Source organism: Antrostomus carolinensis, unplaced genomic scaffold, assembly GCF_000700745.2.
Source record: "Antrostomus carolinensis isolate BGI_N321 unplaced genomic scaffold, ASM70074v2 scaffold9017, whole genome shotgun sequence".
NCBI lineage: Eukaryota > Metazoa > Chordata > Aves > Caprimulgiformes > Caprimulgidae > Antrostomus > Antrostomus carolinensis.
Genome location: NW_010329475.1, coordinates 75,230 through 90,827, shown reverse-complemented (window position 1 = coordinate 90,827; position 15,598 = coordinate 75,230). Strand labels below are relative to the sequence as shown.

Sequence of the window (15,598 nt, the reverse complement as noted above, 5' to 3'; positions counted from 1 at the left end):
TATTATTATTATTTACCCTCCAAACAGCCTGATTAACACCTTCATTCTTTTTAAAAGAACTTGACTCAGGCTGCCTGTTTTATATGCCAATGAATCGTTGACATATTTAATCTATAGGATACATAATCCCCACAAGTTCAGCCTTAAATTAGGGAGGAGAAAGGAGAATTTCTGTTACACTGCTGCATTTTCTGCTGGAGAGCAGCTGATCTTGCTTTGAGCCACACTGGAGAGTTCTTATGTCATTTATTCCTTTCATTTTAGGGGTTGAGTTTTACTACTTGGGGGAGTTAAGGGGATAAAAAAAAAAAGAAAACCCCACCCCAGAACCAGCCCAATTTCAAACTGAATTTGTCTGTAGGATTCTCACAGCAATGTCCAGATTTCCACGTCGCTCCATGCATTGGGGTGAGGTGCTTTGGGCTGGCCAAATCCTCCAATTCTCCACGAACAATTTCATTCTCAGGCTGCAGTTTGCTGATGAAGCAGCTGGACAGGCTGAGATTTATGAAGATTCCATATGAATAGTACATTGTATTGACAGTAATTATTTTATCGTGATTATTAATTACAAAGTCACTGTGGAAGGCAGCTTTTGGAAGCGTGGCATCCGTCCTGTTTCCAAGGCAATCTCTTTGCAAGAGCAGGAATTGTCACTGGCTTTGTTTCTAACCATGTAGAATTCCATTTATCCCTAATTTTTTTTGCACATTCCCAATGGAATGCTGTTCCCTTTGCTGCTTTGGCTCCTGGGAGGTGGGCTGGCGGGGGGGTGTTATTTAGCAGCTGGAGATTTACAGGTAGGTGAGTGGATCCGTGTGTTCAGCAAGTGATTTGGGGATTCCTACTAATGGAAAAGCAAATGGAAACAATCAGATAGCGACACTCACATCTAAGAACTCCAGCAGTGGTACCAGTATATAGATGGGAACTGGTTTTGTCATCCCTTGTAAATCTTAACTGGTTTGATGCTCAACTCTGGCAGTGATGTTGATGTTTCTTAGTAATCCTTTTAACTTTTTGATTTGGGGAAAGGATTTTAGGAGAATCCTCATCAAATCTGCAGTACAGCCAAGTGCTCTGGCTGATGTAAATTATCTTTTCTGCCTTTTCCTGCAATTTTAGCTCCACTCCCATTGGAAGAGTGAAGCTCACCTGGAGGCAAGAGTGGAGGGGATTCCCAAACTGGTATCAAGGTGAGTGGGTCGGGGGGGCTTGTGACCACCTACAGATTAATAGTGGCAAAGAGGAGCTTAAGGAATTGCCAATTCTCTCAGCACCTCGACCCTGGTTTGCTCAATATTTATTAACCATTATTATTTTAAAGCTCAGTTAATAATTAACCATAATTCTGCCTCATCAACTCTCAACACCGTGAGCCACAGCAAAGAATGATAAACTCTGATTTTATTAAGTTACTGTATGTTATTATGAACTTTGGGTAGATAAAAAGTCATTTGGGTAGGTGAGGTGCTCAGAGATCTGGTTGAGTAGTGGACAGGTACGGTTGGACTCGATCTCAAAGGTCTTCTCCAAACAAACAATTCTATGATTCAATGATAAAAAGGGTTTTCACCAAAAGCAAAGTTTTAATAGTCCCTTTTAAAAGCAATTTCTACATTGCCGGACAAAAGAAGAAAGAAGAAGAGATTTTATTTACTTTATAATCCATCTGTGTTGCTAATGTTTATTCTTTGGTTCTCTTGGACAAGTCCTACTCTAATGGGATGGGGGAGATAGTTTTTTAAACTTTGCAGGAGCTTTTGGAGCAGTAAGTCTGAATTAGTCTACCAGTCTTCCTCTGACGAGTATTAAACATTTTGTTTTGACCTTCCACTGGAAATTAGAGATTTCCTCAATGAAGTGTAAATGCACGTTTACATGTACATCAAAGCCAAAAATCAAGGTATTTTCTTTTTCCTGCAATGCTGTTATGGATGCATTCGTTAAAAAATAGTTCTGCCTTAATTTTGGTATCAGGCCCAATAGATTTACAAGGTCAAAGAGAACCATGACAAGAGCTTTATTAGCACCAGGATTTACAGCTGCTCTTGGACATTGCAGGGCTCAGGATCAGAGGTTTTGGTCAGACCAAACATATCCAGAAGGGGCCTACAAGAAAGCTGGGGAAGGACTTTTCATAAGGGCAGTTAATGACAAAACAAGGGGAAATGGGTTTAAACTGAAAGAGGGGAGGTTTAGATGAGATGTGAGGAAGAAGTTCTTCACTGTGAGGGTGGTCAGACATTGGAACAGGTTGCCCAGAGAAGCTGTGGCTGCTCCTCCCTGGAGGTGTTGAAGGCCAGGTTGGATGAGGCTTTGAGCAACCTGGTCTAGTGGAAGGTGTCCCTGCTGCTGGCAGGGGGGTTGGGACTGGATGATCTTTAAGGTCCCTTCCAATCCAAACCATTCTATGATTCTATGATTATTCTGGTGGCACTCGGCATGGTGATCTAGATGCCAAAAGGCTTCTACTTCAGGAATTATTTCCTCTGCACTCATCCCCTTCTTCCTATTTTTCTCCAGCCTCAGTGTTGAGCAGAATCATGAGATGAAGACTCTGTGAGATGAACCTCTGATGAACCTAAGCCTCCACATCAACCCTCCACTGCAGGATCCACCTGAGATATTCAGCATCCAAAACAGACGTAAAAACTACGACACTCAGTTGAAGGCAACTGCAACACCTGGCTGGTTGGTTGTACCATAACCAGCAGCCAAAGTAAGTTCAATGAAAGACTCAGACACTATAAACCTTTAAATTTGACATTTTATTTCATTGCAGAAGAAAATCCAACATAGGTCTCATTATGTTATGCATCTTTAATTATAAAAATAAGCAAAGAAAATAACTTGCATCTTTCTCATTACTATGATATGTTTCAAATAACCTTTATATGAACACACTGAGCTTTAAAAATGTAATTTAAACAATAAATAATGACATATACCAGATATGCTCACTGTTTATTCCAGTACTCAGCAAAAAAAAAAAACCAAAACCAAAAACCCCAAACTCTCTCCCCCTTTCTAAGTATCTTTAAATTATAAATACATAATGCAAATTTATAATGGCACAAAACATCTAAAGTGCAAACAAATCACAATGAGAATCATGCAAACATTTCTAGATAAGCCCCTCCCCGCCCCCAAGAGAAATCATTTTGCAATGAACGCAAGATTAAAAAAAATAAAGCATTAAGAGATTAAATAAAATGTGAAATAGCTGGACTTAATCTTGAGAATCATTCCCCAGGGGGATCTCTCTCTCTCTCACCTAATTCAAACCATCTGAAATCAAGGATCCTTCCCAGTTGATGGGAAGTGCCTCTCCCATCACCACGTCCCCCTCCCCTGAAAAGAGAGAGATTTTACCCACCAGCTTAGGCTGGATGGCAAAAGTTAGGCAAGGTGAAGCCCAGGGCTTTTGATTTTGTGGCTGTGTGCTTGTGGCTTCCTTACTACTTCAGCATCAGAAAAAAAACCCACCAAAACCCGACACATTAAATGAGCTCAAAAGTCTGGTGATGCCATTGAGGCTCCAACATGGGGCATCTGCCGAGTCCCCAACAGCAGTGCCAGTGTGGAGAGGCAGACCTTTGTTTGCACAGGTGATATTTACCAGTGAAACCAGAGCAAATTGAATTGGGGAATTATTTTCCCAGTTGTCTTCCCACCCTTATTAAAGGGACAAGTTGAAATTCCCACTGGAAAAAGAAAAGTAATTAGGCCAACCCAAAAAGAGAAGGTTTAGGGGAATCTCACCCTCCTCCCCAGCCTCAAATCCACTTTAGAAACCTTCTTTGGGTTTTCATAGAAATGGATGCACAAAGCAACAGAGAAGCCACTTGCCATTAGGAGGATCTCCATGGGGAGCTGTGGCTGCTGGATGTCCCCAGTGAGCTCCACTGGTGCGAGTCCACGGGGCTGTGGGTACCCAAAATGGGAGCTGCTTCCCATAGCCCCGCGCTGGGCTGCCCAGCACCAGCACACCCAGCCAGGTGGTTGTTTGGACAAAGCCTCGAGCCAGGTAAAGACTTTTTTTGTAACTATTTCCCCAAATATGGATGCACAAACCCCAGTGGAATTCCTGATTTGGGAATCCCATGGTTGAGGTGTAGCACTGTAGGGCAGAGAGTTCTGAGATCAGTTCCTAAGCATCACTTGAACATTTAGGGTCAGGATATTCAAGGGGCCTTTGGTTTTCACCTTGCAAAACTTTGTGTTGGACTCTAGATACCTGCCTGTGATTTAAGAACGAGCAATATTGCATCTTGCTTGCCCTGGACGGCACGATTCAGAGTATTTAAAAAAAAAAAATTAAAAAAAATAAAAATAACAACCCTCTACCGTCAGCAACATTTTTTGCTGCTTAACAATTTTATGACAGCACTTTTGGGCTACATTTAATGAAGACAGCAATATTAGAAATGCTGCCACTGCATCTGGTTTCAATATATTAGCAGCAAGTTATTGTTTAAAGGCTTTGTGGTTTAAGAAAAAAAAAAAAAAAAAACAAACCCAAAAAGTTATATTGCTTTAGATTTTTGAAAAGAAAAGCAAAAAAAATAGATCCCTCCTTTGTTAGCTCTCTAACCAGTTGAGCAAGAGTCATCCACTCTGCAGACGGACTCTGAGGGGACAGATTTGGAGTGTGGAACTGGCCTTGTTGATCCGGTGCCACAATGTGGCTGTTTTTGGCTCACTGGAGCCCGGCTGGGCTACTGTGCAGAGAGCGGCGGTGGGGGGAGAGCCCCGGCGGCTGCGCTCCCGTGCGCACAGCCCGAGGAAGAGAGGGATGGGAGGGAAGGAAAGGAAAGGAAAGGCAGATCTGAGAGCATTAATGCATGTGTCCTCTGCAAGGCAGGCACATCGCTTTACTGTTGAAACTTAAAGAGAATTGGAGGATTTTTATTTTTCCTGCCGTTCCACCCCAGAAATCAACTTTCTAAAGGAAGTTTTACCCTGTGGCAGCTATGAGATCCCAAAGCCATCTGATAATTCCCCAAATAGCTCTCCAAGCAGCACTCATGCCTTGGGTATAACTTCATCTCACAGCAGCTCTGTGGAGACAGGACTGGCCAGTCTGAACACTTTTTTTTCCCTAGGTTTTTTTTTTTTTTTTTTTTTTTTTCCATTTCAATTATGAGAAGAGAGGCTTGTTTCTGGCTCTGTCCTAATAATTTCTGTCCTAAACATTTTCTCTCTTCCATTATAAAAAGGCCACAGAGTAGAATGCAAACTCTTGTATATGACAGAGATACTTTTTCCAGGAAAAAAAAAAAGAAACAGCTAACTTACAAAACTAAGTTTATGCAATAAAGTTATTATATTCTGCTCCTTTTAAGCAGACTCTCGTGGAATTTATGTACAGTACATGACAGATTTTAAAACTATTTATACCACAGTTAGAGCAAGACCTTTAATACTCTAGTCTTAAGACAGGGTTTGTTTCTGTTAAGATTTCTTTTAAAGCTTTAGACAGTTAAATACAGTACATAGATGTTAGCTTTTAAATACAATGCAAGATTATGTAACCTCCTGACTAGCTTCAACCATAGACTGGCACCTCTTTTAATTATTTCCTTAGTACAAAATGTTCCTTTCCTGATTTGGGGTGGGTGTGTGTATGTGTGTGTGTGTGTTGGGGGGGGATTATTTTAATTCATTTTGCACTGTGGTGCCAGGTCACGGTAACTAGAATCACCCATAACGAGTGAGTTTGGTAAATCAACGAGTTAACGGAGCTGGATTGGAAGGATTAGGACTGTATGACACTAAGAGACCAGGAATATGACATTCATATTCGTCCATGGCCAGCACAGATTCATAACACGAATTCCATTGACATCTTTAGGATGTGCAATAGTTATTAGTGCATCTATCGTCGCCTACCAGCTTACTACAAGAGAGAAGAAGCTGTTCTCCTCGGTGCCAAATCTTCAGACTTCAATGGTGGTAGCGCTACAGTACATTTCGAGTTTGGTGTCTGAAGGCCTGACTACTGTATGGTTCTATTTAAGACTAAGATTATTTGGGGTATCTTTATTTTTGGGGGGAAGGGGGGGGGAAAGAAGAGATGGAGACATTTTGACAGCGGGAAAGCTGAGACACTGAACACAGATCCATGCAAAAAAAAACCAAAACAAAACAAGTTTTGTTCGAGAGGAATAGAAAATATTAATGACTAAATCTAAAACCAGTTCCTAGTTGTTATTCAAACTAGCTACAGTACACTTGGTTTGGGTGCATTACTCTTCTAGAAGAGAGGACTTCAGCTTTGGTAGTGCTTAGAGCATCCCTCACACACCCATCGCCGCTCCCCCGAAGGCGTTACGCGCTTTCGGCGGAGCTGCGCTTTGCGTGGGCCGGGACGGACCCCTCACCTCGTAGGTTCCTGAAGTAGAGTTTTAGCTTCTGTGGTTCGGTGATACGTCTCCTAGTGAAGTCCGCTCGTGGGTGGCCTTGGGCGCAGTGATCTGTCTGCAGCAGGTGGAAGAGGCTTGCCATGTTGGGCCCGATCTTCTCCATCAAGCTGTCCTTGATGGTGCTGACAGTCTCTTCATCACACTCCAATAAGCTTCTCACCAGCTTGTTGTAATACCTGCACGAGAGTTACCATCTGTTATTCCAAGATATCTTCCAGCAAGACCACAGAAACAAGGTAAGAGCTGATATCAAGCCAGGAGACCAGTCCAAGCGATAAAACCACGAGAATCACAGTTTTTAAGTCATTCAGAGCGTGTTTGAAATTGAAATTTGACAGTGCACAACGCACAGATTGTCACTGCATCTAACAAATGCCCTGGACATGGAGGTGCTATTCTCAAGACATATGAAAGGAACACAACACATCAAACTTCTAATTTAGTTGTCCTAACTGAGCAGCTGCTCCAGCTTTGCAAGGTAAGGCAATGAGCACAGGTGATTTTGGTGTTACCCTGGTGGGTTTTGAAGAAGGTGAGAGTGAGGAGCTAAGACAATCTAGTAATTGGTTTAAGTGAGTTTTACTCTCCTCTAAACAACTCGAGTTTCTAGAGCTTTAGGAAGAAAAACAATTGGATCTTTCTAATAGACAGGCACTGCCCATCACCAGACAGGACAAGAGACTAAACAGACCACTGGTCCGAGCCAGTACGACCCGTCCTATGAGTGTATCCATCCCTGCAGCACCGTTCCCTTTCATCCCTCTCCCTTCACCTTTAACCAGGGACCAGAAGCAGGAGAAGCAAGCTCAGTCCAAGGCAGAGCCTGACAGATGCATGTGTTCCCTGGGGACAGATCTTTAGGACACACAATCAGTTGTCACTTACAACAAGCTGACCATGCATTAAATCCTAAGCGAGGACCTTATGCTTCGCCCTGTTGCGTGCCTACCTCCTCTCCACCCTGCTGCTGCATTTTCGCCTTCCATCAGCCTTGGATACACGTTCCTTGCTCAAGGAGGGAGCCAGGAAATTGTGCTGATCTCTTTCCCAAGAGCTGCCTGAGCTGAGTGGAGAACAGTGCTCAAAGGAACAAACCTCCGTGGGGCGAAGGCAGGATCAGCACAGCCCGGCATGCACCTGAGAGCAAAGCTGCAAGTGGGACCTCACCGTACAAGAGAGCATCTTCCTAAGGAGAGAAAGTTGGGAAAAGAGGAACAGTCCCATATTTACTGGGCTACTTCTGCCTGAAAGGATGACAGGGAACTTATTTTAAGCCTTTAAGGTCACCGTGACATTTTTCCACAGGAGCAGAGAAGAGAATGACCTGCAGGTGGAGGAGGGGAAGGAAGAGGGAAATGAGAGTTCACATTCAAACTCCTTTCCTAACTCTCAGCTCTGGCCTTTAGAGCAGGCAGAGGAGGTCAGGTGAGGTTAAAGTTTCTGCTGCACTTGAAGTACAAAAGGACCAGGCTTTGGCATGGTGGAGCCCAGTGCAAGCACAGCTTGGCAGCATTCACATTAAGGTCTGAAGTGTGCGCAGTAGTTGGCGATGAATACATCCGTGTGAGCCACGCATCCAGCTTCCATCAGTCCCAGTCTAACAGGACAGGAGGAAGAGATCCTATCCGCTTTCCTCTGCCGTGGCCAGCACCTCCTTCATACAAACCCAGCTTGGTGGTTTCCATAGCGGAGCTGCAATCAAACAGCTCGCTAGTGCTTTTCAGTAGCTAGCTGGCAAGCCAAGGCAACAAGGCTTTCCTCTCCTCCTGCTCCTGCCACGAGATTAAATCACAGGAAGATGCTATGACCTTTAACTACTTCCTCTCAGCATCCCAGGCCAAGTGGCACATTCTTATTCTGTGGCTATGTTGGGACAGGGGCTGGGAAAGCAGGATGCTTTAGGAGACCTCAGCGTAAACTATTAGCTGGGAAATCCTGCTGCTTTTGTTACTCAACATGTCATAATATCCTTTGGCTTCAAGAAGGGTTGGCGGCTGTGGGGGAGGAGTTCCCTCCGCCTCAGGAGACAGCGGCTCCGGTTCAGGCTCCGATCTCCGGAGAGGAATGTCCCCAGCACGTATTGACACTGCTGCTGTCACCCCATCCTCCCTCACTCAACTGCCCACAGGTCTCCCCTTCACCCCAACACCCCTACAGCCCCGCCAAGGGCTGTTGAACTCTGCAATCCATCGTGTTAATCTGAACTGCTCTCTCAGCCTATAAAACACTGATGCCACAGAGCTGCCTGCTCCTTGTCCCAGCCCTCGGGGGAACGCTCAAGCAAACCTCTTCCAAATTTGCTTGGGGAAAGACACGCAAGTATAATTTTCACCTTCCCACAAGTATAATTTTCTGGATATAATATCTACAATAGAGTCTTTATAATAAATTTATGCTGGTCAGAGATGCAACATCTACCTACCCCTTGCTTACATGTCCTAGGATAAATCTGGAGGCTTAAGATACTTCTAGATCAAGTCAAACAGCCACCCCACCAGAGCTGTAGCATTCACCACAGCCAGCCAACATGTTAAATTGCAGCTTGGTCTGTTTGCACTCAAATTCTAGAGCATATTTACTCAAACTGTTCTAAAAGATCCCTTTTATCCCAATCACAAGACTCAGCACTGATTGTTCCAGGACTTAGAGGAAGAAATCCTTGCCCTTGCAGCGTGACTGCACAGACTGCAGTAGCTCCCTGAAGCCTCTCGCTGTCCCTTGTCCTTGGAGGATGGGGACAGGGCAATTCTGAGCTCAGATAAAGGCATCAGAGAGCAGCGTGATGTGCCCATTTCTGCAGGCAGCTTTTGCTATCAAGAAGGAACACGGGTGAAGACAACACTAAAAGAGATCATTAAGAACACCGGACTCTTCCCTCGAAATATGAACTACTGGATCATGGCAGAACAAGGTTAGAGAGGGGCCCGTTTGCTGGTTCCCTTTAAGCTTTCCCAGCTCTTCATGCTGCTGTGACAAGGCAGAGGGCAAGGCCCCATTTCCCAGGTGCCATATAAACCCCAAAAAAGGGGCTGGCTGCAGTCTCAGAAGAAGTGAATGAAGTTGTAATAGGTTGAGAATCTCTTAAGTGCCCAATATGCCAGAGATGCTGTCTTAATCAAACTGGTTTGGTATTTCAAAGCTCTGTTTACCATTATACTGCATTCAAACTAAAAGAACTAACATTTAAACAAACTCCAGGCTTTGAAGTGATGTATGTCTAGTTAATTTTATGATTATTCCCCGGAGATGTTTGTTAAGTGTATTTACCAAAAAAAGAATCAGAAGAATGCTGGTAAAACTTAACAAGGATTTGAAAAGGCAGAGAGCATTACTTAGGCTAAGCTGTACTAGGACTTGTAAGAAGTCGGTCAACTTAGTTCCTCTCATTTCTTTCTCTGTGCTTCACATTTTTGCATTTGATGCATCTCAGCTGAGGAAAAGTTCCACATACCGGTTTGTGAACTGATTTGGAAGCTGGACAACCTCCGTGATGGCTTCAGGATTCCGTTTCGCAATGCCACACATGTCCAGTTTGCTGTAGCACTCCTCTTGCACTTCGGAGATCATTCTTTGGAAAGTGGAGCACCTCCGGATGGCGAGGAACACCTTGGACGTTACCCCGTTTGCAATGCATTTCAAGCTTTCTTTCACAAAAGCTTTTCCCTGGAAAACAGAAGAAAAACTTTAAACTGCAACAGATTTCATAGAAAGGGATTTATTAAAGATCCTCTGTTGTGGCTGGCTGCTATTAATTACCCTTTGCTGTAATTACAGACCTGCTGGAGGTCCCTCACCGAGCGTGTCAGGGAACCAGACCCTAAACACTTGCGGTTATTGCGTAGTTATATTCACAGCACTTTCAGTTGGGATGCACACAGTCCAGGTAGAACAGTGAGCTCCTGTTCCCAAAAGATTTAGGCAATGGAAGTTTTTGCTTAAACAGACCTAAAAATGCCAGCACCAGAGATGGGCCAATTCTGCCCTCCAAGAGGGGGCTGGACTGCTCGCTGCATACCAGTGATTTAACACATCTGGTTCACCAGACCTCAAGATGCTTTAAGAGCTTTTAAATTTGTCCTTGGGAGAGAGAGCACAGGGAACAAGGAGGTGTGGCATTTTGGGAAGAAAGTATGAAGGAAAAAGGCAGGAAAAGGGCTCCTTGGCAGAGCCACAGTCCTCTGGTATCATCCCATTTATTCTGCTGCGCGCAACTGCAGCTCCAGAGAGGCTGATCTGGCCATTGCATTCCCAGACCCAAAGATTTCCAATTCGAATCCCAGCCCTGTGCCAGGTCACACAGTCAGAAGACTTGACTTTGTTAGAAGAACGTTTATATTTCCTCCTGAAGAGGAAACTTAGCTCTCCTCCCCACAAAACACTCCTTGCCAAATCCTCACACATAGCATAGAGTATGTGGAAAATATACTGTAGAAAATAGCCCTGAAGGATGCACTTGTAGCCAAAAACCAAAATTATGGTTCAGAGGAGGAGCTAAGCTGCAGGAAGGGCTGCAAGAAAGGAAGGGTTAAGCCTGCAGAGACCTCATCTCCATGAGGAGAGAGAAACTAAAGCATCTGTTCAGAAAAGTGTTTCAGCACGTGCTTTAGCGCCGCAGGACTTGTAAAAACACTTATGAAAAGGGAGCCCTAACAGCGAGGTATGACTCTTGTCCCCTTCATCCTCGTACCATACCTGAGTGTCAAATTTAGCAGCACTGTAGAGGAAGGACTTGCAGATGTCATACATGCCATCCGTGTCACACGTGGAGTTCTCCAGACAGGCGAAGGCCCCGCAGCCCACCTGGAGGGCACTGTTCAGACAGCGAACCACCTCGGCTACGGAGAGAGGCACAGGTACAACGTTACACACACACGGCTTCCCCATGCTGTAAAGTCCTTCTCTGGCACAAAGGTAAGTCATGCTCAACCGTGGCTGAGCAGTAACCTTATTGCTTTTTGGGACTGGAGGAAGAGGTAATGAAGAGAGGCCAAAAGGAGTTATTAACTGAAGTCATGCAACAGATCACCAGCAAATCAAGGAACAGAAACTTCAAACATGAAACCTTCATAATGATTAAAATATGGGCAACTTCTGATAGTCTTTGGCTAGATGGAGACTGACAGGTCCATCCCAACCTAATTCTGAGAGCTAAATTCAGAGCTCCTCTAAAAAAGGCAGAAGTAATGAGGATGGCCCTCACGAAGAACACTGAGTGGTGAGGTCTTCTCCATGGTCTTAGAGGTCAGAGCAGCTTGGCAGCATCTGACTCACAAACCTCACTTGAAAATTGAGCTTGAAGTGATGGCAATTGCCAATAAACTGGCATGAAATTTGCACTTACTGTGAGGAAGCGCTGGTTTTGCTAGCTTTGGAAGTGTTTGTGCTTTTCTAACAAGCATAAAGTATCTAGAAAGAAGATTTTTAGTTTATGTGTCAACTATCAGTACTGCAAAAGGACTTGAACAAGCAGTTTGCTCTTAAATACTAACCTGGTACCCAGCAGTTTGCAAACATAGCCAAGAAAGGTCATATTGCTGAAGATCCGCAAAGAGAAGGGACATTTGGGCAGAGAAAGTTAAGGTATTGGAGCTGACCATGTATAATTAAAATCGTTGAGGCAGAAGTCAGTCTGCACAGGAGGGTATCCATGTCATCCCATCTTTTTTAGTGCAGATACTATGCATTTTAACAATGAATCAGCAGTATTGCCACATGATTGCCCTGAAATTAGTAGGGATTAACCTTTTTTGGTAAGCTGAACATCTGTCCCCTTATGTGTCTGTGCAAGGCATATTCATTACTTTTGCAGCTCATGTTACCAGACATTCTTTAGGAAGAAATGCAAACCCAGTGTTCTCCCATCAAGATCCTAGGTGTGGGAAAAGTGAGGATTTGCATTTAGGGGAAGAGAACATACATTATTAAGAGCTAAGTTGTAGCCTAAAGATGTGTATGTATATATATATATATATATATATAATTAGAATCTTAACAGAAAAGAGGAGGAAAAAAAATTACAAAAATCACCCAATTAACCCCTCCTCATTCTCCACTCTTGCTTACGTGCCTGAAGGGAGAAATATTTGGTAAGATCATCCTCTCCCCAGTTCATAACCTCACCATCGCACAAGTCATTCCCATAATTATGTTTCCACAGGTTCAAATTAGAACTTTGCTTTCAGCAGACTTAGTATGCATTAAGCTTTTATTGTTTTAGGCACGGTGCAATAGTGAGACCCTATGTTTCTATAGCAACCAAATACAAAAGGAAATTGAGCAAACACCCTGGTATAATGCTGCAGAGCCTTGCAGATCTAAAATAAGACATCTGTTAATGAGCTCCAAATTAAAGACCTAATATCTTTTCAGTATACTAGAAGACAGATTTTTTAATTCCCATTGTTCCAGACAATGTGTCCAACTTATCTAAGCATCAATAGTGCACAAAGTAGAGACATCCAGCGCTGACTTGCCAGCAATTTTTTTTTTATCCATTGTAAAAGCAACTTTGCTAAATGTCACAATCATATTTTTATGGTACCATCTCACTGATAACAATCAGTTTTTGAAAAGAAATGCTAGCAGTGGACAGTTTCTAGGTTACTGCATTCTTCAAAGTCACGTATCTCTCTCCCCCTCTTTGAATAGACAGATGTTTGGCAGAACAATGGTTCAGTCAAATTTCCACGGATTTTATCAACTTCCTAAAAAGCAAGGAATTTAACACCAAAGTATGACTGCAACTGGAGAAGAGAGAAAGATACATGCAAGGAGGAGGTGGGGGGGAGAAAAAAAAAGTACATGGAACTCATTTAGTAGATGGGGGAGGAGGAGAGAGAATGGATTGCATCCTGCAAGCAGATCACACACCAGTTCCCTGAGCCCACTCCTGAAAGGAGAAGATTTCTTCTCCAGCTATGCACCAATATCCTCCTGAATCAGATCCTTAAATTCATATTTGTTCCTATCAGACATTAAGTTTATAAGGAGAAAAAAAAAAAAAAGAAAAAAAAGGAAGAAAAATCAGCAGTAGAGATATCTGAAACAGTTTAACACATCGGGGTTCAGGCTCAAAGCCCTCCTTGCTGGGTGTTACCTGAGTTCTGGGCTGCAACCCTGGGTTTCCTGGGGCTCACAGAGTCATTCTGTTCAGCTTCATAGGATGCAGATGCACTGATCACCAGCAGCAGGAGAAAACCAGACTTTAGGAGCATTCTCTGACAAGTTTCCGCTAAGTGTGGTTTTTTTGGGTGGTTTTTTTTTTTTTTTGGTGTATGTGTGTGTCTCTCTCTCTCTCTCTCTCTCTCCTCTTCCACTTCGGCTTGAGCAAAGATGTGGATCTGGATACGCGCTCCTAAGGAGAGAGAAAGGAGTCTGCCGAGGTTCAGGGACGTGCTGCAGCCCAGCTCTGCCTGGCCCCTCTGGCTCCTGCTCGCTGGGGGACCAGGAGCAGCGTCGAGGGCTTTTATAGCCGCCCTTATCGGTCCCCCCCGCGGGCTGCGGAGCCAATCGGGAGGCGTTGGGCAGAGCCAATGGCAGACTGGACTCATTCAAGCACCAGAAAACTGCAACTTCACAGGAAGAATATTTTCCAGCCAATTAAAAGTACCTGCCAAACAACAATAACCAAAAAGTTAATCTTTGGAGAAGCGGTGGGAAAGGGAGGGAGGGGAGGGGGGGAATGACTTCCTATGGATAATTGAGCTCAAGGAAATGACAAGGCAGTCCTAAATCTTCCCCCACCCCAAAAAATAAATCACCTGCCCTTTAAGAAAAGCTATTTTCCCATCCGTTCAGCAGTTATCCCAGGGTTACAGCAGCTTGGAAGAAAGGGAAGGGGTATTTTTGTAGGGTATTGGGGGCTGGCACTCAGTAGTGGGTCAGCTCTGCACCTGACCCCAGCCCCCCAGAAAGGCAAAGAGGACGTACCTGTGCGCGTGCGGATGGGAGGCATCACCTCTCGCCTGCCAAAGCGTGTGTGTGCAACACCAAACCCACGTACAAACACACTACACCTCACGTAGGCACATGCAAATACCCTTTCGGTGCCTAAAACCTTATTCCTTGTGCACCATGTTCCTCATCTTCCCTTGGCTTCCACAATTATGTTACTAAAATCATGCGTTCATACCCCAGACTTCAGTGTAGTCGTGCTTTTACTGCTTCCCAGTGAAGCACAAGAAAATTTTTAGGTGTTTGGTGTTTTTTTTTCTTCCTCCCCCCCCCTCCCCACCCAATTCAATCCTGTTTTTCAGATTTCATAACGGGAGGAGGCACCCTAATGCTTGATTTAATCTTCATTTTAATAGGCACATAATGAGGATTAACACACTAGAGAACTGATTATCCCGTATACCAGAGACAATTTAAGGCTCTGAGTATTTAAGGGATCAAAGTATAAGCAGTAGAATTTAAGCATTAGAGCTGAAAGGAAATCAGGAAGGTGCATGAAGAAAGAAGATTTATAGATAAAAAGTTACAAGTTCCTGCAGCTTAGAATAAGCCAAAAGATTGAGATATCAGGTATTACTGATCAGAGACAAGATAGCTTCTTTTGGATCTTGAGCATGTTTGATTCTCACTCAGCTATCCCCACGATCTTTTCTGGGAAGGAAAAATCCTCTCGTCTCTGGTGCCAGGCAAGGAAATGCAGCTCGAATAGATTCATAGATCCCTCCACGTACAGAAATTCCATTGGGATGAACCAATTTTACAAATCTTATTGAAGTGGAGGTGCAAAAAAACCCCCTCGTCCTGTGGGCGTTCATTCAGGTTTATGGGTGGCTAAATTTAAGTCAATAAGGAAGCAATTTAAAGAAAAGCAGAAGTAGCCTCTTCCTTAGTGGAGCTCCAGAAACAGTGCCTACTGCTTTACCTCAGTCCTGCCCTTTTTTTTTGCCTAGGTTTGACAGCTCTGACCATGACAACGGGACCTCTCTGGTTCCTTGCCCCATCCCTGAGCTTCAATTTCTTCCGAGGAGAAGCTGCCAGCTCAGTTTGGGCTGCTCGATCCCATTCGTGTTGGTATATTTGGTGTCAGCTTCAATTGGAATAGGAACAGGAGCGAGGTTGTACTCCTGCCTTGGGGTCAAAATAACAGCTGTGCCAGATGTTCCAAGAACATTCAAAAAGCACTGAAACAGAAGGGTTTCGGGTTTCGTCTCAAGTTT

General features: G+C 43.9%; 1 protein-coding gene across 1 annotated transcript; it reads right to left on the bottom strand.

Moving 5' to 3' along the window:
* Window positions 1-6,333: 6,333 nt before the first annotated feature.
* STC1 (stanniocalcin 1) lies at window positions 6,334-13,642 on the bottom strand. The gene is made up of 4 exons (XM_010172571.1): window positions 13,525-13,642; window positions 11,121-11,263; window positions 9,880-10,091; window positions 6,334-6,604 (listed from the first exon to the last, which is right to left on the bottom strand). The coding sequence occupies exons 1-4, from the start codon at window positions 13,640-13,642 to the stop codon at window positions 6,334-6,336; spliced, it is 744 nt and encodes a 247-aa protein (XP_010170873.1).
* Between the last annotated feature and the right edge of the window lie 1,956 nt (window positions 13,643-15,598).